Genomic DNA, 24,450 nt, shown 5'->3' with positions numbered 1-24,450 from the left:
TGAATATTATATACCCTTTTAGGGATAGATTTCAAATAGCTCTGATATAGCAGAAACCACTAAATTATGAAATTGCTAAATTGGGAATTGTACTTCAACCCAGAACAAAAAATGTGCTTTGACGGACACTAAATATCTTGCCCAGCAACAACAGTACAGCGGTGGGTAACGAGAGATTTAGAGGGAATTAAATTTGAGGCCTAGTATTTAGGCGCTGGGTCACCGGTATGGATTTAGTGACAGAATTAGACTTGGAAATACACAGTAGCGGGTGTGTGTGAAGTTATTCTGAATGACCCTATGTGCACCTTCAATATTATATACCCTTTTAGGGATAGATTTCAAATAGCTCTGATATAGCAGAAACCACTAAATTATGAAATTGCTAAATTGGGAATTGTACTTCAACCCAGAACAAAAAATGTGCTTTGACGGACACTAAATATCTTGCCCAGCAACAACAGTACAGCGGTGGGTAACGAGAGATTTAGAGGGAATTAAATTTGAGGCCTAGTATTTAGGCGCTGGGTCACCGGTATGGATTTAGTGACAGAATTAGACTTGGAAATACACAGTAGCGGGTGTGTGTGAAGTTATTCTGAATGACCCTATGTGCACCTTCAATATTATATACCCTTTTTGGGATAGATTTCAAATAGCTCTGATATAGCAGGAACCACTAAATTATGAAATTGCTAAATTGGGAATTGTACTTCAACCCAGAACAAAAAATGTGCTTTGACGGGCACTAAATAACTTTCCCAGCTACAACAGGACAACGGTAACGAGAGATTTAGAGGGATTTAAATTTGAGGCCTAGTATTTAGGCGCTGGGTGACAGGTATGGGTTTAGTGACAGAATTAGACTTGGAAATACACAGTAGCGGGTGTGTGTGAAGTTATTCTGAATGACCCTATGTGCACCTTCAATATTATATACCCTTTTGGGATAGATTTCAAATAGCTCTGATATAGCAGAAACCACTAAATTATGAAATTGCTAAATTGGGAATTGTACTTCAACCCAGAACAAAAAATGTGCTTTGACGGACACTAAATATCTTGCCCAGCAACAACAGTACAGCGGTGGGTAACGAGAGATTTAGAGGGAATTAAATTTGAGGCCTAGTATTTAGGCGCTGGGTCACCGGTATGGATTTAGTGACAGAATTAGACTTGGAAATACACAGTAGCGGGTGTGTGTGAAGTTACTCTGAATGACCCTATGTGCACCTTCAATATTATATACCCTTTTTGGGATAGATTTCAAAGAGCTCTGATATAGCAGGAACCACTAAATTATGAAATTGCTAAATTGGGAATTGTATTTCAACCCAGAACAAGAAATGTGCTTGAACGGACACTAAATAACTCGCCCAGCTACAGCACTAGGGACAGATTTAGCTGGATATAAATTTGAGGCCTAGTATTTAGGCGCTGGGTGACAGGTATGGGTTTAGTGACAGAATTAGACTTGGAAATACACAGTAGCGGGTGTGTGTGAAGTTATTCTGAATGACCCTATGTGCACCTTCAATATTATATACCCTTTTAGGGATAGATTTCAAATAGCTCTGATATAGCAGAAACCACTAAATTATGAAATTGCTAAATTGGGAATTGTACTTCAACCCAGAACAAAAAATGTGCTTTGACGGACACTAAATATCTTGCCCAGCAACAACAGTACAGCGGTGGGTAACGAGAGATTTAGAGGGAATTAAATTTGAGGCCTAGTATTTAGGCGCTGGGTCACCGGTATGGATTTAGTGACAGAATTAGACTTGGAAATACACAGTAGCGGGTGTGTGTGAAGTTATTCTGAATGACCCTATGTGCACCTTCAATATTATATACCCTTTTGGGATAGATTTCAAATAGCTCTGATATAGCAGAAACCACTAAATTATGAAATTGCTAAATTGGGAATTGTACTTCAACCCAGAACAAAAAATGTGCTTTGACGGACACTAAATATCTTGCCCAGCAACAACAGTACAGCGGTGGGTAACGAGAGATTTAGAGGGAATTAAATTTGAGGCCTAGTATTTAGGCGCTGGGTCACCGGTATGGATTTAGTGACAGAATTAGACTTGGAAATACACAGTAGCGGGTGTGTGTGAAGTTACTCTGAATGACCCTATGTGCACCTTCAATATTATATACCCTTTTTGGGATAGATTTCAAAGAGCTCTGATATAGCAGGAACCACTAAATTATGAAATTGCTAAATTGGGAATTGTATTTCAACCCAGAACAAGAAATGTGCTTGAACGGACACTAAATAACTCGCCCAGCTACAGCACTAGGGACAGATTTAGCTGGATATAAATTTGAGGCCTAGTATTTAGGCGCTGGGTGACCGGTATGGATTTAGTGACAGAATTAGACTGGGATATGGCCAAAAAATGAACAGACTATTGCTGGTTAAATGCACTTGGTGTGACAGCTTCACCCTGATGTAGGCTTTAGCCAAAAAACAACCACACCATTGAGGGTTAAATGCACTTGGTGACAGGCGCAGCTTGCCCCTGATTTTGTATATGGCCAAAAAATGAACAGACTATTGCTGGTTAAATGCACTTGGTGTGACAGCTTCACCCTGATGTAGGCTTTAGCCAAAAAACAACCACACCATTGAGGGTTAAATGCACTTGGTGACAGGCGCAGCTTGCCCCTGATTTTGTATATGGCCAAAAAATGAACAGACTATTGCTGGTTAAATGCACTTGGTGTGACAGCTTCACCCTGATGTAGGCTTTAGCCAAAAAACAACCACACCATTGAGGGTTAAATGCACTTGGTGACAGGCGCAGCTTGCCCCTGATTTTGTATATGGCCAAAAAATGAACAGACTATTGCTGGTTAAATGCACTTGGTGTGACAGCTTCACCCTGATGTAGGCTTTAGCCAAAAAACAACCACACCATTGAGGGTTAAATGCACTTGGTCGCAGCTTGTGCTGGCGCACCACAAGACACAAAATGGCCGCCGATCACCCCAGAAAAATGAGACTGACAAACGGTCTGTGCAGCCTAAAAACAGTGAGCAATTGAGGATCAGCAGCTCAATGATCCACAGCTGCAGATCGATCAGTTAATCAAGTCCTTTGGAGGAGTTAATCTGCCTAATCTCGCCCTACTGTCGCAGCCGCAACCTCTCCCTACGCTAATCAGAGCAGAGTGACGGGCGGCGCTATGTGACTCCAGCTTAAATAGAGGCTGGGTCACATGGTGCTCTGGCCAATCACAGCCATGCCAATAGTAGGCATGGCTGTGATGGCCTCTTGGGGCAAGTAGTATGACGCTTGTTGATTGGCTGCTTTGCAGCCTTTCAAAAAGCGCCAAGAAAGCGTCACAAAAGCGCGAAGAAAGCGACGAACACCGAACCCGAACCCGGACTTTTACGAAAATGTCCGGGTTCGGGTCCGTGTCACGGACACCCCAAAATTCGGTACGAACCCGAACTATACAGTTCGAGTTCGCTCATCCCTACTGATGAACAAAAACAGGAACTTTACTTCCAATTAATTGCCTCGAGGTCGTTAGTAAAGTTAATTTACATGGCAAGGATGACAATCCATATAATGCACACATGATTGGCTTGGCTATAATCTAATACTGCTCTTATCTCCACTAGACTTTCTCTAAATCCGCAGTTTACTCTGGTCTGTGCTAGGCAGGGCCGGCGTCAGCACCCGGCATACCAGTGCATACCACTGTCCCTTAGGGGGCCCACTCGTTTCCGCACCGGTCCCTTTAAACATTTACTGCTGCTGAGCTGCTGCCATCTCGCAGGATCTCCAGGCCTGCGAGACAGATCGGAGGACTGGAGGACAGCAGGGGCAGAACTGCAGAACACAGCGCACAGCATAGCAGCCGAGCAGGAAGAAAAAAGGAGTTTAGACAGGTGTGTGAGAGTGTGACCAGTAACATGGCGGCCGCTTATCGCATCAGGAGGGTTCAGTGCCACAGAGAGCTGCCAGTGTATGGGACAGGAGAAGGGCTAGTGACTTAGGGTGCGGTGGTATTAATGATATGGTCAGTCGCGATATGTGTAAAGCACAAATCTCCCTCAGCAGCTAGCACACAACAGGCACCATTCATAGCTTCACCTCCTCCAACATAGCCGGTCACCATTAGCACAGATATGGCCAGCATCCAGGCCAAATCAGCCCCAAAAGCTCTTCATCCTTCCAGTCATGTGAACCCCACAGATCCATCCAGTCACTCAGCATGGACAGGGAGCGCCAAAACCCACAGCAGCGTTCACTGGTGTTTATAGGAAAGGAAGCAGAGGAGGAGATGTCAGCGGAGCCTTCAGTCAGCAGGAGGAGAGCTGCTCCTTCCCCTCATCCATGGCTTCACCTGGCTCTGAGGAGAGCAGCCACTTTCCTAAATGCCCTGGAGAAGCAGTCCTCGGTCCCCTCGCAGCCTTTGTCTTCCCTCCCTGTGATCCACAGATGAATAAGTGGGTCGGACAGACTCAGGGGAGGAGGGCTGCAGTCACACACGCCATGCACACCTGTCAGCACTGCCATGACGGATAAGCCTGCTCCCTCACTGAGGCTTCACACATTATGTTTAACAAAATGCCATGCTGGATGATATGAAATTGTAAGGCTACATGCACACGCCGGTGAAAAACGGACATGATGGACTTTTTTTTAACGGCCATCATACGTTTGTTTTAAGACCAATGGCAGTCTTTGAGCTTATTAACACTGCAATTGTTTTGACAGCCAGTGAATAATCCCTGGTAGGGCAACCACTGAGACAGGGTAAAAGCAGGGCTCTCCTCCATGAGAACATGTTGGTGGTTGAGTACAAGGACAAGAGGGACGTCCTAGTACTGACCACCATTCACAGTAACACCAGCTCCCCTGCCACTGTACGTGGTACCACTACCACTGTCCCCAAACCAGACTGTATCCTGAACTACAACAAGCACATGGGCGGGGTGGATCTTTCAGATCAAGTTCTGAAGCCCTACAGTGCCACACGTTGTATAGACGGCAGTGTGCAATGCGTACGTGCTATATAAGTCTAGTGGACACACAGAAACATTTCTTCACTTTGAAGAAGTAGTGATCAAGGCCCTAATTCTTCCAAACCAAGCAGAAGAGGGCCCCAGAACTTCTGTAAGTCACAGTGGCCGTGTTGTACCAGAACATTTCCCAGCTGAAGTCCCCCAGACAGCAAGGAAGGGAAGAACCCAAAATAGATGCAGAGTGTGTTCAAAAAGGGGTATTAGGAAGGACACCATTTACCACAGCGAAATCTGCCCTGAAAAACCTGGCCTGTGCATGAAGGAGTGTTTTAAAATCTACCACAGTATTAATTTAATTTCATCCTTTATGCTCCCTGTAATATTTCCACTTTATATCTCTGATTTAATTTCTGGGGACCTCAGGAATTTTTAAACGCGACATGGCTCCTAAAACCCATGTCTGCCAATTCAGGCCTGACAAATTCACATTTAGCTGTCTGCCTGCTGTGCGCCCATACAGCAGGCTACAAGCACATATGGGTTTCCTGAATGGGGAGAAAATGGGAAACATAATAATAATATAATATGCAATGGCCAGGAACGGGTACGCTGACCCCACTTATGCAGTGGGCCAGGATACGGGTATTTAAAGTTCTGACTTGTCGTGACGCCAACTGCAGCGTGCGCAGGGTACTACCCCAGGGCCCTTCCAAGGTGTTATAACGCACGTCCCAGATTAGGAATGCCAGAGTGGTGTAATGGTCTATAATGTCTCTGTAGGGTGGTGATAATTGTGTCACGGTGTTTCCTACCTGGGTACGGCCAGACTCCTGGCTCACTTGCAATACATTTGAGTGTAGTGATAGTAGGAGTAATAGAGGAATTTTGCAGCAGAAATGATGTCCAAACCTTTAGATGAAGTTTAACGTTTCTTTACTGAAGATAACTTGTATCCAAGCAGTATACAGCTTTGGTCTCTGGTCCCAGCAGGTTTTAGCAATGATTGGCAGGAAATGAATGCCCGTTTACTCCCCTCCCCTGTCCCTTTCCACTGTGGCTGTGCGGTACAAATCGTAGCGGGCGCATGCGCAATGCGATGCCCGCTCCTGGCAGGGCATCGCAATACCTATTGCGCATGCGCCCGCTACGATTTGTACCGCACAGCCACAGTGGAAAGGGACAGGGGAGGGGAGTAAATGGGCGGGCAGAGGCGCACGGAGGGCGGAGTTATCAGCCGTTTAGGAGGTGCCTGCCTGGGGCTCCGAGGATTGAGAGACCGCCCTGGGCACTTGAGAGGGCTCAGAAGATAATCTTATAAGTTCGTTTTCTGCAAATTGAAAAGTCCGTTTTCTACCACAAAGGTACCGTTTTTATGTTCTGGCCGGATCACATAACCCTATTTTAACGGTCTAACATGCTAAAATGTGGTGACAGACTCCCTTTAAACAGGGTGCTAGATGTGTCCCCCTATTAGATATAAACACTGTGCCAAATGAAAAGGACAGGACAATGGCCTATAATATGGATAACATACAGGAGCAGGATCGAACACACCGTATGATGAAAGACTAAACTTACATTACCTCTAAAGAATGTGAGAGATACAGGTGGCTCCTTCCCCTCGAATGTCCCATGTCTAGCCTAGTGTCCTTTCATTAGGCCCAGTGTTTATATCTAATAGGGGCAGCTCCTAAATATATTGAGCCCACTGTCAGTTTATGTATCCCCATAGAAATTAGGTGGCACCTTACTATTGACTCCCTACTGTATGTATTTGATGTATTTTATGACTATTTAAAGAAAATACTATTTTTAAAGGGGTATGATGTTATTTATTTGTTTCTTGGTTATGTATTGATATTTTGAGTACTCCCATTTTCTTTACGCTGTATTTGAAAGTGGATCACCGTGAGTGTATTTCATTTGGCCTGTATTTGTGGCTTCCGTGTCCATGTCTCTGTGGTTCCTGTCACCGGTGCCGTGCAGGCTGGCTGCATGCACTTTTTGTACTGGCTGTGGGTGTTCCCATGTATGCTGGTTCTGCGATGCGTGCCGGCTGCGGCCTTGTGTATGAACAGGGTCTGAGTATGGATGCATGTCTGTTTGTATCCCAGTGTGGTTCTGTTCCTTGTTGCTGTGTAGGCTGGCTGCCTGTAACCTCGTACTGGCTACAGTTTATCCTGTGTATGCTGGTTGTCGTTTGGGCGTGCTGGCTGCAGCATTCTGTGTCTGGTGTGAACTGTCACTTGTGATTGTATGTTCGGCGCTTCTGGTTCTAACATTCCCCGCTCTGTTCCTGGGTGTGGCTTATCAGGTGCCCTCCCTTATCCAGCTATATCTATCTGTGAGCTGTGGGGTTTGTGGTCAGTCTATCTTCTGCCTTGCTGGGAGTAGCCCCTTGATGCTGACCCAGGAGGTTTTGCCATCTGCCCTTGTTTGTGGTGTCACCTGGTAATGCATTGATGTTGTTGCTCTATCTGTTCTTCTGTACCTGTCCTGTGATGTTGTATCTTTGTCCTTGCCTGATCTTCTGTACCTGTTCTTTGTCTGGATCCTCTCTGTTCAATGTCTAGCCTAGCAGTGCTCTAACTGCATCTGATAGCCTGGCAGTGCTAAACTGCTTCTGATCTAGTCCGTTCCTTGTCTGTCCTGCAGTGCCTTACTGCTTATGTTCCTGTGTCTCTCCTGCCTTTTGTGAGAGGGTCCATGGATTTTCCGGAGGGAGGTCTGTGTGCAGCTCTGCCTGAGACCGCCATGCTTCCATTCCGCTTGGGGTCCAGGCATCTGCTTCTGTTCTGGTTCCCATTTGTCTTGTTGTCTGATCCATGTCTTGTGTTTGTTCGGGTTCCAGCTCTGTTGTCTGTTTCCGCTGGTGGTTGCACAAGCGTGGTTCTTTGCAGGTAGGAGCCAAGTGTGCCAGGACCTTTTTGGAGGTGCGACTAGTGAGCCCTTGGCCCAGTTCATCCCCACCACTAGGGGCTCTGTCAAGAGCAGGGCTCACTGGCTCTTCACCCTCCTGGGTTTTGCCTCTGGTCTGCCGGTGCACTTGGTTCTTTGGTAGTGCTACCACTATTGCCTAACCTGCTTGTCCTGTATTACTGTCATGTTCCTTTATTACATGTGTATTAAAGTACTCTGTTGGTCCCTGGTCTGTATCCGCCCGTGTCCTGTTTGCTAAATGTCTCGGAGGTCTGCCCTGGCCTCACGTGACACTTACAGGATCATGCACATGATGTCGCCTGTAAAACAAACTCCTGCCCTGGGGGGCGTGTAAGTGCCCAGAGCAGCATGAGCTGTAGATATGGCCCTGACTCCGCAAGTTTCATACGTGGTCTTAAAGGACCCAGAGAAGAAGATACGTATTTAATGTGGTTTTCCGGTTACACAAATTAGACATAATCCCAGCATTGACGCTTACAGCTTTGTATAGTCAGATGAGGAGGTTCTGAGGGCATCCAGTGTAATTCTGATCTGCGACCCGTGTGTCCATCCCGGCCAAGACTCTCCAACATCACAGATTAAAGCCTGCCCTGAGGACCATGCCCCGAATGTATGCAGATCCCTGGCCGCACAAACTAAACGCCAACAATCTCCACGAGTTCCTCTAATCGCCTGAAACCAAGGGAAAATGTCCCATAAGAAGTTCTCCTGGAGCTTGGAGCATTAAAATACTTTTTTTGTCACTTAGATATTTTTTTTTCTTCTCATTGGTGATTTCATTGTGCATCCTGGTGACTGATCCACCTTCATATAGCGGTGGCTGTGCCCAACTGTGGACTCCAATCCACAAGAGCAGATCTGTTCAAAACCATACCACTCGGAACTGAATCCAAGTTCGGTTCCAAGGTTTTTTACAGTAATAATCAATTCCCGATTATCAAAGCCCATACATTCTAATACTGTACGGAGAGAGATCTAATGACTATCTGCTTGCGCAAAAAAAAAAAACTTGCCTCTGTGAACACTCGCTGCACTGGAAGCTCAGGACCGGACCTGCGTTCCTCCATTATGACGTTATACGGGTCTTGTCCTGAGCTTCCAGTGAGCAGCGAGTGTTCACACCAGCGCCATCAAATGGAGGAGGCAAATTTTTTTTTTTTTAAACACAAGTAGGGGGAGGAGCAGGAGTTAAAGGCTGTACTAATGAGCACTCCACAATGGAAGCATTCATTAGCAACAGTACGTATAGGAAAATAACGGGAATTATTATTGGCGGTAGAAAAAAAAATTACTGGCAGGGGCACTTATTTACAGGCTTGGCTGGTGAGTAACCGGCCGGTTGGCAACCCTAGCCACATGTGAACATGCCCTAAAGTGAGGACACTCCTCAGGATTCTGGATTTCTAGAACACGGACATATCATATAGCTGCCGCCATTCCTGACATCCACCACACACAAGAGGCGGCTTCTAGTGATGACATTTATGAATTTTACTAACAGCCGGGGACATTTTCTCTCCACAGTCACAATCTACAGGTTTTATACTAACGCTCTGTGGACGCCTCACCCACATCTCATCTTCTTATTCTTACAGATTGGGTGGTAATCGTCTACCAGACACTTCCTGCATCCAGTTGGCATCTGTAATAAGGAATAATCCGTCCCTGAAGATACTTGACCTGTCTGGTAACCGTCTGTCTGGTCCTCACTTCAGTGACTTGATGGAGGCTCTGTCCAGTCCGGCCGGCAGGATAAAGGAATTACGGTGAGTATAAGAGATGTGTACAGGACTGAGACATGTGGGGCACAAGTTATACATGGATTTTCTTCTATTTTATGCTTTGCACCATAGCCCCATGTCAGTTTCCTCGTTATCTCTCCTGTCTAAACCCCCCAATCCTTCCTGGTATCTTATTGACCCTCTATTAATAATCCATGAACTGTTCTCCTCTATCAAAACACACTTAGTAGAACACTTTACTATCTATGCCCTAGATATCAATGATCAATGATCCCCAAACCTGATCAAGATCCCCTTGATCGAGTCAATTATCACTCCATCTCGCTTATTAATATAAGTGAGGGCCCTCTCTCCTTCTGTACCAGTCTGTAACTTGTTTTGTTTATGATTAGTGCAATTGTCTGTAATATCTATGTGCACCCCTTATCATATGTACAGAGCTATGGAATTAATGGCGCTTTAATAATAAATAATCATTAATATAGACTCCTTACCAAGACACTAGCAACCCGCCTTCATACACAATTATCTTCCTTGTTTGGAAGGATCAACAACCACATCAGAGGCATACCTCATCTAATTCACGCCTGTAATGCTAGGGGCATCCCTGCCTTGCTGCTCTCTCTAGATATTCATAAGGCTTTTTGTACCCTTATCATGGCTCTACTTGTCCTCTGTACTGATGTGCCGCACCTGAGGGGTTAACTACCGCTGATCGCAGCTCCCTGTCAGGGGCAGGGTGTCGGCAATGCGATTCTGCTGCCGGCACCCGCCTCCTGTATTATGTGTTAAAGACTGACTACTTTATATGGGACTCCAGACTTTCACTATTGGGCTACACAGAGCGGTGCCCAGGATGTCTCAGCACTCACCATTAGTCCTGGGCACCGCTCCGTTCGCCCGCAGTGCCCCATTACTGTCTCCTCTCCTGCTCCACATGCTGATTACTATCGGAGCGATGGGAGGAGACATATGGGAGGAGACATCAGCTTCACTAGTGGGCGTTCCTTCTCCCTGGCTGTAGCGCTGTCCAATCGCAGCACAGGGAGAAGGAACGCCCACTAGTAATGCTGATGTCTCCTCCCATCGCTCCGATAGTAATCAGCAGCATGTGGAGCAGGAGAGGAGACAGTAATGGGGCACTGCGGGCGAACGGAGCGGCGCCCAGGACTAATGGTGAGTGCTGAGACATCGCTGGGCGCCGCTCTGTGTGGGAATAGTCCCATCATTGGTGGCGCAGTGCGCCCGCCCCTCCTCAGCCCCTCTCTTCTCATTGGTGGCAGCGGCAGCAGCACAGGGGGAGGGAGGACAGCTTCCTTCTCCCTGTGCTGCTGAGAGAACATGAGCGCGCCGATAGCAGTGCGCTCATGTTCAGAGATACTAGACTGCGCAGAAGCGCAGCCCAGTATCGAAAAAAACTGAAATCCCGGTATCGTATCGATACCGGGACAAAAGTATCGATTGGGTAACAACCCTAATGTGTAATCATCGCCTCTCTATTCACGTGTTACTTTCTCTCCTGCTTAAGAATACGATCATTGGATTCTTTCAATCTCTCAAACAGAGCTGTTCCTTCTGACTCAAATATTGAATTTTCTGAGCAGTTTCGGCGGACTCTAATGGTCTCACCACAGGGAATGCCTTTTATTGCATGTTTCGGATGGCATGATGAGGCTAAAGCAGGGTGTTAGCGCTTGTGTCTCTTCTATAATTCCTGATAACCACCTTGCCACCCTTATTTGATAGCTTAATGTCCAAAAAAGGACTATCCTATGAGGACAAATGATATGGATTTTATAATGAAGTAATAAAGACATTGGATTTTATCCTGAGCCTGCTGCTGGATGTTGGAGGAAGGATAATGGAGGCCACAGGGGCCACAATAGATGGTGGAGGAAGGACAATGGGGGCCACAGACTGAGGGCCACAATAGATGGAGGAAGGAGAGCTCTCAGCAGCTGATGACGCTGACACAAGTTCCTCCATCTTTATGACTCTTGTACATTCATGTGCTGCCATCATCACTGATTTATGACATGCCATAAAGTGAGGACACTCCTCAGGGTTCTGTATTTCTAGGACATGGACATATCATATAGCTGCCGCCATTCCTGACATCCACCACACACAAGAGGCGGCTTCTAGTGATGACATTTATGGATTTTACTAACAGCCGGGGACATTTTCTCTCCACAGTCACAATCTACAGGTTTTATACTAACGCTCTGTGGACGCCTCACCCACATCTCATCTTCTTATTCTTACAGATTGGATGATAATCGTCTACCAGGCACTTCCTGCATCCAGTTGGCATCTGTAATAAGGAATAACCGGTCCCTGAAGATACTTGATCTGTCTGGTAACAGTCTGTATGGTCCTCACTTCAGTGACTTGATGGAGGCTCTGTCCAGTCTGACCTGCAGGATAGAAATATTAGAGTGAGTATAAGAGATGTGTACAGGACTGAGACATGTGGGGCACAAGTTATACATGGATTTCATTCTATTTTATGCTCCGCACCATTGTTATGTCTATGAGATAAACTGCTGACTAGGGTTGTCACGATACCAAAATTTTGATTCGATTTTGATACCATAAAAAAGTATTGCGATACTCTGTACCAGGGGTCGGCAACCTTTTTTGTATGGAGTGCCGATAAAAAAATAAAAATGATCAAAGCTGAAGCACTCGGTGTGCCGAGCTATACGGGAAAGTAATATAATACAAATATGTGACATAAACCAGGTAGTTACTAGCTATGTCCCAAAATTTTTAACAACACTGCCTGTCCTGCGCGGCTTAAAGAGGACCTTTCATCAGTTTCGCAAAAGTCTAATTAGGGTGTTACCTTATAGGGCGGCCTCCACTGATGCCATGGCTGTTTTTGTTATTTTTTTCAAAAGACCTTCCCGTTCGTCCGCTGAGGCCCCCCGTTGATTTTGGCGCCTTGTATTATAATGAGGAGTATCGGAACAATGAGGAGACTGAGTCTGAGGTTTTTTCTCCCTGGCTGTGACACTCTGCCTAGTGATTGGACAGCGCTACAGCCAAGGGGAAGGAGACGCCCATTGAGAGACCCTGGCGGACTGACAACTCATAGGGCCCCCGGGCAATAGGAGATTATGGGGCCCCTGTGTCCCCGCCCACCCTCAAGCCACACCCACATCGCACCGTGCCGGCTTCAGGCTCATGTGGGCCCTTGGGCGATAAAGTCTCAGTGGGTCCCCCTATACAGCGATAATTCTCTGAGTACAGAAAATATAGTAGATGTCCCCTGCAGTCCTATGTAACACCACAGATGACACAGTGATGGCTATCTGAGTACAGAAATTGTAGTAGTGTTACCTGCAGTCCTATGTAAAACTACAGATAACACTAGTGCTGATAATGTGGTAGTGTTACCTACGTCCTTAGTGTTGAGCAAACTTGTGTTTTAAGTTCGGCGTCTAAAGTTCGGGTTCAGGTTATCGAAGTATCCCGTTATGGATTCTAAATTCCGTTATGGTCCGTGGTAGCGGAATCCATAACGGGATACTTTGATAATCCTGGGGGGCAGATATACAGTATAACTGTAGCCGTGATGTTCCCTGTGACACCGGCAGGAGAACTCCTCAGATGGACCCGGTGAGAGAATCTGCCTGTCCTGCCCCCTCAGTGAGGCTCTACTGGCCCCCGCAGGAGGATTCCTGTATTCTGGCAGGGCCACTTCATCCCTCTATGGCAGGCATCCTCAAACTGCGGCCCTTCAGCTGTTGCAAAACTACAACTCCCAGCATGCCCGAACAGTCTACAGGTATCAGCCTACAGCAGGGTATTGTGGGAGTTGTAGTTTTACAACAGATGGAGGGCCACAGTTTGAGGATGCCTGCTCTAAGGGCTCATTCAGACGGCCATATGCTATCCGCTTATCCGTTTTATTGCGGATTAGATGCTGACCCATTCACTTCTATGGGGCCCTTTTCTATTCCACGGCTCCGCAAAACAAATGAAACATGTCCTATACTTGCCCGTGAAAATTTCATGATTTTCCTATTCCATGACGTAAAGTCATGATTTTATTAAAGACACGGAGGCGAGTATTGCATTAACTTCCTTTACTGTAACCATAGCAGCAAAGAAAAAGAACATGTCAATCACAGAAGAACACCCATGTAACCGACTCCTCCCCTTATCCCAGTATATAAGGACCTCCACTTCCTGGGAACATCCTCTTTCTTTGAACAGCCACATAAACCGACTCTTCCGGAAACTGGATCTTCATGAAACCGCCAAACCAATAGTCCGAACCGCAGGACCAACTAGCCAAACGAACGGAACCAACAAACTTCAGATGCTTCTGGAACGCCAACGAGCGACTTGAGACCAAAGATGCTGAGGAGGAGAACGTCAACCTGTGAAACGAGAAATAAAATACCAGGTAGTATCACCACGACACCTATGAAAAACATAGCAAATAGACTAAACACTCAAAAAATGTGAACATCCAATAAGCAATAAATAACAAGTAAACGATAACAGATCCCCCGAAAAAAACCCAGGGAGGGCAAGGGAGGGCAATACTCGCCTCCGTGTCTTTAATAAAATCATGACTTTACGTCATGGAATAGGAAAATCATGAAATTTTATAACAAGACACGGAGGCTCCTATTGCAAGTTTAAAGCTGAGATATGACCGCGTTAAAAGCATGAGGCTCTGGGCGAAAATAGAACTCGCGGAAAGTGGAAACCCTAGACCAATCCGCTAAGCGCATAACATCCTCCAGGCGGGCCCCCAAGACCGACATAGAGGTAGCGGAAGCACTGCGGACGGAATGAGCTGTAAAGATAGCGACGTCAACACCGGCCAAACTCATAATCTCCTTAACCCAGCGAGACAACGTCACACTGGAGACAGGAGCATAGGGTCTACGAAAAGACAGAAACAGATTGGGTAAAAGAGGGACCCGAAAAGCCGCCGTACGAGATTCGTACTCCCGAAGACATGCCACCGGGCATAGCTGAGTGCACTGAGGAAAAGCCGGGTAAGAAACGGCACGAATGTTCGTTTTAGTGCGTCTGGAGATGTTAAAGAGAACCCCACTAGGCGTAAAAGACCGCGCGTCGTGGTCCAGAGCCCTAACATCAGACACCCGTTTACACGAAATGAGACACAAAAGCGTGACCAGTTTAGCCGACAACTGCCGTAGTGACAATTGGTCATTGGAAGGCCAAACCCTCAGAAAATTCAAGACCAAACTCACATCCCAAGTTGCCGAGAAGCGAGGCCTGGGAGGGCGGGACAAACGGGAGCCCTTCAGGAGGCGACACACCCAAGGATGTTGGCCCGCAGGCGTACTGTCAAAACCCTCGTGCCGGGAAGAAATGGCCGACCTGTAGAGATTAATGGTGCGATAGGCCTTGCCTGAGTCGAACAAGGAAGACAAAAAGGACAAAACCGAACTCACAGGGGCCCGAAGGGGATCCAGGTCCCGCTCCCTGCACCAGCGAGCCCAAGAGTCCCAGGCGGAGCGATAAGCTCGTCTAGTTCCCGGAGCCCATGCGCTCTCCAATAAGAAAAGAGTCGTGTCCGAAACTCCAGACAGTGATACGGGGAACCCGAGATCCTGCAGGCGAGCAGACGAAGCCCCCCCGACAGAATGAGGGGATGTGGGCTCCCCATGGGATCCCGCAAGAGCTCGGGGAGATCCGGAAGGAGGATTGGGCAATCCACCAGCAAGTCTAGAAGAAGAGGAAACCAAGGCTGAGACTTCCACAGCGGGACGATGAGGATTAGATCTGCCGATTGGAGCTGAACCTGAAGGAGAACCCGGGGAATCAAAGCAAACGGTGGGAAAGCATACATCAGCGCACCTCCCCACTGCTGGAGAAATGCGTCCACCGCCTCCGCCAGAGGATCCGGACGCCAGCTGAAGAACCTGGGAGCCTGGGCGTTCAAACGGCTCGCGAAGAGGTCTATCGATGGATGACCCCAGCGAGATGCTAAAGCTAGGAACACCCCCTCGTCCAACTTCCAGTCGCTGGAATCCGAAATATAACGTGAATTCCAGTCCGCCACTATATTGCGGAGCCCCGGAAGGTGTTCCGCTATAACCACTTGTGGCGAAACCAACCTCGCCACTGGGTTTTGGAGAGGACTGTTTAAAAGCCTCTTGCCTCAGGATTATGGCCCATAGTAACTGTAAAGGAGAAGAGAGACCGGCCGCACAGCTTAAATCTGTCTGTAGAATTGTATTTTATGTTATTATGCGTTCGGTTACATTGTATGTTATGTGAGGCACCCAGATAGCTAATAGTATTGTATTCATGTATTCTGAGTGCCATTCACCTAATGATATGCACTCAGACTTGAGCTATCTGGGGATATGTTAAATGTCTGTGTTTGCTGTGGGGTGTGCCATTGTGTGTTTGGGTGGTGATTCCTGTCCTGTTGTCTCCACATGTGTATTGGTGATCTCCCCTTTGTCCTGAGAGATAATTGGATTGTCTTTGGTCGTCTCCGGGACAGAGGGGAGGAAACCATGATGCATTGTGGGGATATGTTGTATCTGCAACAAACTGTAATAAAAACCAGGCTAGGTGTGCCAGCACTTCAGATCACTGCTTGACCCTCAACACGGAGCCTTGTCTCGTTATTGGGGGGATTCCCTGTATGCTGTTGGAGACTGATTGCCAGGAGTGTAAGCTGACGGATACGCTTTTCCTGTTCGTCTGACTGACAGCTATTTGCGAGGTTCCAGTTTGGAGTGCTATTTTGTATCCAGTTCGGGAGGTTGGTGTTCTGCAGTAGCTGTGCCTGTCTCTTGGAAAGGGGCATATCGCCTAAACGGATTTTAACCCCTTGTCTGTGGAAACGGTGCCGTTACATTGGTGGCAAGCAGCGGGATCGTTCCTACAGCCAGAAGGACAGCTACAGGAGACACCATTTCTGTGGATTCTACAATTTAAGGGCAACGCATGTCTCAGTACAGTGACCCTAAAAGCACCAGGATGGAACCAGCAGTGTTATACGAGGAGGAGGACCTGGATGGCCGGGATGCATTAAGGAAAGGCATCTGGTACCAGGCCCTGGATAATGTACAATACCAGCGAGGTAAGAGTCTCCCCAGTGAAGAGCAGCGGTTGCAGAAGCAAGTGGCCCTGCGGATGTCCTTCCTGGGAGAGCAGCCCCTGGAGGAATGGGTGATAGAACTAGAGCACCGGGTATGGCAGGAGCTATGGCTGGAGGATGCCTACCAGGCGCTTTGGTGGTATGTGGCACAGTTTATACCCTGGACAGCTGAGCATGACAAGCCAGAGGGAGAGGAGTTTGATGGTCCTGGCTTGTTATGGGAGTCCTTTGCAGAGCCTGACTTCGGGAGCCCTGCACAGTCCAGACTTCAGGACATTTTCTATGAGAGGGAGGCTAGGCATGAGTGGGATGACCCCCATGAGGTAGAGCAAGACCTGGCTCACCTAGCAACCCTGGAGTGGGAACTGGAGCAGGACTACCGAGATCTCTTCCACTCCATTGGGACGGCTCAGCAGGACGGTAAGGTGACAGACCCAGATCCAGACCCATTCAGCTGGGCAGATATTGTTGATGTTTACTGGGAAGAACCCCAGGTGGCCGGTGGAGATGGGACCGAGGTCTCTCCACCGGTCCTGCAGGGAATTGGGAGCCTAGTCTCCATTCCCCAGTGGCAGGCTGAGTTACAGGGGGCAGAGGTAGTCGTTCCTGCCCCCCAGCAGCAGCATGATTTTTTGGGAATTGGGAGCCGTGTCTCCATTCCCCAGCGGCAGTGTGAAATGCAGGGAGAGGAGAGCAACGGCCTCCCTCCCCAGCGGCAGGCGGAGTTACAGGGGGCAGAGACAGTTGGTCCTGTCCCCCAGCGGCAGAGTGTCCTACAGGGAATAGAGAGCCCAGTCTCCTTTCCCCAGCAGCAGGACACTGTATTGGGAGCGGAGGCGGTTGGTCACCCTCCCCAGCGGCTGGAAGTATGTATGGGAGAGGAGCACGTTACCCCCTCTCCCCAGCGGCAGCTTAACGCACCAGGGGGAGACAGTAAGCCCCACAACAGTGCAGATGGGACCGTGGTCTCTGCACTTACAGCACAGGGGGTAGAGACAGTCGGTCTCCCCCTCCAACAACCAGGCTCCAACCAGGCTTCTTCCGTGGTAGCGCTGGCACCAGGGCTGAGTACCGCTGATCCCTGCCCACAAAGCAACCTCCACTCCAAACCAGGGAGCAACACAGAGACCGGGAGTACCAGCTTCCAACATCACCTTGGTGGACTTACTGGACAGAGACAGGCTACGAAATTCAGCAGGTCCAGTATTGGGTTGTGGGTGGGCTGCCAGACTAACTCAGGTACCGACCGGCGTGAGGTCAGGTATCTGGTTAGTCTTCCCTGGGGGGGGGAGATGTGTGGCGAAACCAACCTCGCCACTGGGTTTTGGAGAGGACTGTTTAAAAGCCTCTTGCCTCAGGATTATGGCCCATAGTAACTGTAAAGGAGAAGACAGACCGGCCGCACAGCTTAAATCTGTCTGTAGAATTGTATTTTATGTTATTATGCGTTCGGTTACATTGTATGTTATGTGAGGCACCCAGATAGCTAATAGTATTGTATTCATGTATTCTGAGTGCCATTCACCTAATGATATGCACTCAGACTTGAGCTATCTGGGGATATGTTAAATGTCTGTGTTTGCTGTGGGGTGTGCCATTGTGTGTTTGGGTGGTGATTCCTGTCCTGTTGTCTCCACATGTGTATTGGTGATCTCCCCTTTGTCCTGAGAGATAATTGGATTGTCTTTGGTCGTCTCCGGGACAGAGGGGAGGAAACCATGATGCATTGTGGGGATATGTTGTATCTGCAACAAACTGTAATAAAAACCAGGCTAGGTGTGCCAGCACTTCAGATCACTGCTTGACCCTCAACACGGAGCCTTGTCTCGTTATTGGGGGGATTCCCTGTATGCTGTTGGAGACTGATTGCCAGGAGTGTAAGCTGACGGATACGCTTTTCCTGTTCGTCTGACTGACAGCTATTTGCGAGGTTCCAGTTTGGAGTGCTATTTTGTATCCAGTTCGGGAGGTTGGTGTTCTGCAGTAGCTGTGCCTGTCTCTTGGAAAGGGGCATATCGCCTAAACGGATTTTAACCCCTTGTCTGCAGAAACGGTGCCGTTACACCACTATACCCCTGGTAAGACAAAACTCCCAGAAATCCTGAGCCAGATAAGTCAGGACCAAGGAGCGGGTACCGCCCATCCCGTTCACGTATCGGACTGCGGAGACATTGTCCATCCGTAGTCTGATACATGTAGTGACAGTACCGTTGGCGAAACTGCGAATCGCCAAGGACCCCGCCAATAATTCCAGGCCGTTGATATGGAGGCGGGACTCTTCTGGGGACCAAGGACCGCCCGTGGATATCCCATTGCAATGTGCCCCCCAGCCGTGTAAGCTGACGTCGGATTCGATAATCAAATCCGGAAGGGGACCGAACAGGGCTTTGCCATTCCAGACCGACAGGTTCTGGATCCACCACTGAAGCTCGTCCCTCGTTTCCGAATCGAGCGTGACCAAGTCCGAGTAAGCGGCACCGGCCCGGAGGTGTGCAATCTTGAGCCTCTGGAGAGCTCGGTAGTGCAAAGGAGCTGGGAAGATGGCCTGTATGGACGCCGCCAGGAGACCTATAAGGCGCGCCAGGTGTCGCAGAGACAGTTGGGGACGAAGCAAAGCATGTCGCAATTCCTTGCGAATAGCACGGACCTTGACCAGCGGCAGGTGAAGGGTCAGGGAAGAGGAATCTATCCTGAAACCCAAGAATTCCATAGAAGTCGAAGGAATGAGGCACGACTTCTCCCGATTTATGATGAAACCCAACCGGGTGAGGAGACCGGTGGCCATGGCAAGATGTGAGCGAAGAAGAGCCGGACTCTTCGTCAGGATAAGAACATCGTCTAAATACATTATCATGCGTAGCCCTCTGCTGCGGAGCCAAGACACCACAGGCTTCATCACCTTGGTGAAGCACCAAGGGGCGGAGGAGAGACCGAAAGGCAGGCAAGTGAAGCGCCAAAGTTGGTCTCCCCACGGGAAACAGAGCAGGCTCCTGGAAGCCGGAGCCACCGGGACTGTAAGGTAGGCGTCCTTGAGGTCCAGTTTGACCATCCAATCGCCCGGGAGAAGCATGTCTCTTAGGAGGTGGATACCCTCCATCTTGAAATGGCGATACTGGACTATAGAGTTGAGGGACCGTAGGTTGATGACTGGGCGCGATTGGCCACCCTTTTTTAGCACCAGAAACATACTGCTGATTACCACCGCTGCCTGAGGTGAGGTGCGCTCGATCGCTTGTTTGCGGACGAGCTCCTTTAGCTCTCTGTGTAGTAGACTCTGAACCGACCCGGTACAAAGAATGTGTCTGGGGACTGGTAGCAGGTCTGGAGGAGCTACAAGGTCTATCTCGAAACCTCTGATGGTCTCTAATACCCACCGGTCTGAGGTGATCTCAGACCAGGCATTGAAAAAGTGACGGAGCCTGCCCCCTACGCAATCTGTCGAAGAAAACAATGGACGGACGGGCAAGGCACTTACCAACTGGTCGTCGATGAGATGGGGCTCCACGGTAACCTCTGGAGCGTCCTGTAAAACCCCGGGAAGGGAAGAAGGAGGGTTGATGTCTGGCATCCTGTAGGGAGGACCTATAGGTGAAGGAGCCTCTTCCCGTTCCACGGGAATGAAAGTCGGACCGGCCGGACAGGCGGCCCCTAGAGCTGCCGGCCCTGTTGGAAAAACGGGTGTTAAACACCCTTTTCATCGAAGTCTGGGCCTTGTCCAAAGCCGTGAAGGCCCCGACAAATCTGCCCAGCTCCTTGATAAATGACTCTCCGAATAGGAGACCCTGAGCATTCTTGCCTGCCTCCGACAGGGCGAGGTTGGAGAGCTTAGGCTCCACCTTCATTAAGATGGCCTTACGGCGTTCAATGGCTAAGGAGGTGTTGACGTTGCCCGCCATGCAAATGGCCCTCTGGGCCCAACCTCCCAACTCAACAGGGTCTACCAGTCTACCCTCTGCCTTGGCGGACTCGGCCATGTCGAAAATTTTCGCCAGAGGGCCCGTGATATCCAGGAGTTTATCCTGAACCGCGCGTAAGGCTGAATCAAGTCCCTTCTTAGGGTTAAATTTAGTCTTGGTGAGGAATTGCACCATCTTCGGATCCACCACCGGTGTCTCACACACCTTATTGGGTATCAAAGGGCGGGGGCATTCCGCTCGCAACTTGTTGCGGGACTCCTTGCTTAAAGGAGTACGGATTTTTTCCTCTAAATAACGTGCCACATGAGTAGCGGGAAGCCATTCTGCTGACCTGGGATGATGTAACTCATCCGGATTAAAGAGAGGGGCACCCAATGGATCTACCATGTTGTCATCTATTACAGGCTGGTCCTCTTGTGGGGCCACCGTAGTCGCAGGTGGCAAAAGGGTTGGCAACAAACCTAGAGGATCAGACTCGCCGTCCTCAAACTCCTCTCCGGAGTCAAAATGGGTATCGTTCTGCACCTCCTCAATAGATTCTCTGTCAGAATCAGACAACTGCTCAGGCATAGTCCTGGCTGACTTCCAAGCACGAGTGTGTTCTGCCTGCCGTGCGCAAGCTCTTTTCCGCGGGACAACCGCGCGGTCATGTGATGGGTTACCATCGTGTCTAACTGTTCTGGAGGCAGACGGTCTTTCAGCATCCACCATAGGGACCGGAGAGGACCTAGGGGGCTGAGCACTTAAGGCCTGTGATATGGTCTCAGACAGCGCTGAGGACATGGAGCCCATAGCTACCCTGATAGCCTCAGAGATAGATTGCTGCAGCGCAGCATTCTGTCTCTCCAGTGAGGATTCATTAGGCATGTTGGGGGCACTAGCAGGGCTCTGGGGTCTAGCAGCAGGGACCTGCCTAACAGAAGAAGAACTACTGCGGCGAGACATTATAGCAAATGTGGAAGGAGTTAGTCACCCCAGACCACAGGAGAGGAAAACCTAGGAAGAAAGAGAAAAAAAGAATGAGGGCCAGAAGAAAAAACTACTAAAGCATGAAGGAGGGCGCGAGACAGGGACCCACCTGATGAGCGCACAAGCCGAGGGAGCAGCAGGGACACGAGCGGCAAAACGGCGCGAAGCTGAGGAGGAGCGGCCGAGATCTCGCGAGATCAGAAGCGGCCGCAGACTCGTAACGGAAGCGCCGAGCTGGGAGAGCCTGAGGCCGAAATCTCGCGAGGCGCGAGACTTCGGCCGTCCCTGTAAGCGCGCGGAGATACAGGCGAGCGATGCGATGAGAATAAAAGAGGGGGGGGAAGACCGGGAAGACCGGAACGACCAGCCCAACCAACGCTGCGCACCAGGTAAACTAAGTAGGCCTACACAATAAGTAGAAGAGGAGGAAAAAGCAAGCAGGGGGGGGGGAACACCCCAGGAAAGAACAAGGCAAAACGCCGAAGTGAAAACGAAACCAGTAAATGAGAGGAGAGGTAGAAAAAACCTCCACAGACAGTACTAGAGACAAAAAGAAGCAGTCAGCAAAACAATATAGCCAAATGAATGGCAGGCAAAATCACTAGTAACAATGAAGACACTTATCTGCTATGGCAGCAGCAAAGAAAGAGGATGTTCCCAGGAAGTGGAGGTCCTTATATACTGGGATAAGGGGAGGAGTCGGTTACATGGGTGTTCTTCTGTGATTGACATGTTCTTTTTCTTTGCTGCTATGGTTACAGTAAAGGAAGTTAATGCAATAGGAGCCTCCGTGTCTTGTTATAAAATCAGGAAATGGCCCCATTAAAGTCTACGGGTCCGCAAAAATACTGAATGCTATCCGTTTTTTTGCGGATCTGCAAAAAAACGGATAGCATTCAGTATTTTTGCGGACAGCATACGGCCGTCTGAATGAGCCCTAACGCTATGTATGTAGATCTGACATCATAACTGTTCTGCATCAGTCTTATCTACCTTGTCTCAAATCTCTCATTTTCTCTGCTTGCTGCCAGTGAACTTTCTGACATCAATTTCGCGCCCTTTTTCAACATCTGTGCCTGCTGTCAGTGACTAGACAAGTTTATACGCAGAGACTGGAAACCGGTACCAGCTTGATACTTCCCACAGCGGAAGGTTTGCTACAGTTGCACCCTGTCTTGACAACCCTCTGTGAGGTAAAGGCAGCACAAATCTCTCTCCTGTCCAGAGAGTTTGTTACAATGTGTCAGTGCAGGTAAAATGAACCCTCAGCTGTGAAAAAGTGCAATGTTCAGGTTTTCAGCCCCTGGATGTAACCAGGAAAGCTCCCAATTACTGACAGCAAGTTAAGACCTTTACCTTTCAAAATTACGAAGACTTGGGAAAGAATGACATACAGCATCACAGGTCCTTTACCTCCTCCAGTTGCACAGCCTGTGAGCCTGACTCCTCCCACACAGGATCACATGGTCTTGACATCATCACAGGTCCTCCTTTACTTCCTCCAGCTTAACAGCCAGGAGACTGACTCCGCCCACGCAGGATCACGTGGTCGTGACATCATGAAAGGTCTTTTAGCCTCAAGGGAAATCTCACGAGGTAGGGTAGTATAACGCTACACGGTGTAGCACCTCCTCCAACTGCAACTAGAAAAAGCTTCTAATGTATGGGCTCCTGGGAGGAATAGGTCACGTGACGAGGGGACACGAAATAGGCAGTGAAAAAATGCTTTTTAGCACAGCTGCGGCGGGCCCCTATCCTGGCCGGGCCCTCGGACCACGTCCGAAGTGCCCGACCGGTCAGTCCGACCCCTGGATCCTGGCGTCTCCTCCACCCTGTTCCGATGCTAGTAATTAGCATACTGAGCAGGGAAAATACCGGAGGGCACGTGGGCAAACGGAGTGGCGCCCAGGAATAATAGTAAGCACTATAGGATCCCTGCTTTATGCCCTACCTAACGTGCTACTTATCTTATAAAGTCTGGACCCATGAAAGGTCCTCTTTAAAGCACTCCCACCAACCGTACAGTGGGGAAGAGCAGCCCTCACTCATTTTAGGTGACTGAGGGCTGCCTTCCCCCACCACTGTCCGACATACATTGGTACCCCATATACTGGTGACCCCCACAGAGCTGCACCAATCACTCTTAGATCTCACCCCCTCCCTTGGCCCCACAGACTAATCACATTATGACCAACTCCACTGCACCCCCCAAAGTAGTCAGGCTCACCAACCTACCCCTAAATATGGTAACAATGCTCATTCTCCCATCTCCCTAAGATTAAAATCCTGCCCCCCCCCAATCCCAATCTGGTCACATGCTTGTTCCCCCATCTCCCCAAGCTCATCTCTTGCCCCCCTCCCCAATCTGGTGACATGCTCATCTCCCCAAGCTCACCTTCCTGCCCCCAGTCCCAATCAGGTCACATGCCGGTTTCCTGATCTCCCGACCCCCTCAGTACATTTACACTGTAAATACCTCTGGCAGCATTTCTGGCAGTCCTGAGGAGGTGGAGACGTGCAGTAGCGAGGTACAGTAAAGGCCAGCCAGTAGCTGTCACGGATGGTGTTGCAGAAAACTAGAAGACACAAATGAAGATCCGACTGACTTGATCCAAAACTAAGGAACAAGAGGGTAAGCCCTGTAACAGCCCTAGCACTCTCCCTGACTGCTCAGCCTATGCAAAAATCTCTATGGTAGATAATTGCATACCCTCGTTCCTTGACTGTATGACACCTGAACACCCTATAATAGTGAGGGGACACGACCACCGGCTCCCTACACTAA

General features: G+C 48.9%; 1 protein-coding gene across 1 annotated transcript in view; it reads left to right on the top strand.

Moving 5' to 3' along the window:
- Positions 1-24,450, top strand: part of LOC122924872 (NACHT, LRR and PYD domains-containing protein 12-like) — a 178,314-nt gene that overhangs the window by 62,276 nt on the left and 91,588 nt on the right. Inside the window, exons 5-6 of the mRNA XM_044276393.1 lie at positions 9,525-9,695; positions 11,939-12,109. Of these exons, the coding sequence (XP_044132328.1) occupies positions 9,525-9,695; positions 11,939-12,109 (342 nt within the window). The remainder of the gene's footprint in view (positions 1-9,524; positions 9,696-11,938; positions 12,110-24,450) is intronic.

This window comes from Bufo gargarizans, chromosome 1, assembly GCF_014858855.1.
Source record: "Bufo gargarizans isolate SCDJY-AF-19 chromosome 1, ASM1485885v1, whole genome shotgun sequence".
Classification (NCBI taxonomy): domain Eukaryota; kingdom Metazoa; phylum Chordata; class Amphibia; order Anura; family Bufonidae; genus Bufo; species Bufo gargarizans.
Note: the sequence above shows the minus strand (reverse complement) of the source record. Positions and strands in the feature narration are given on the sequence as shown.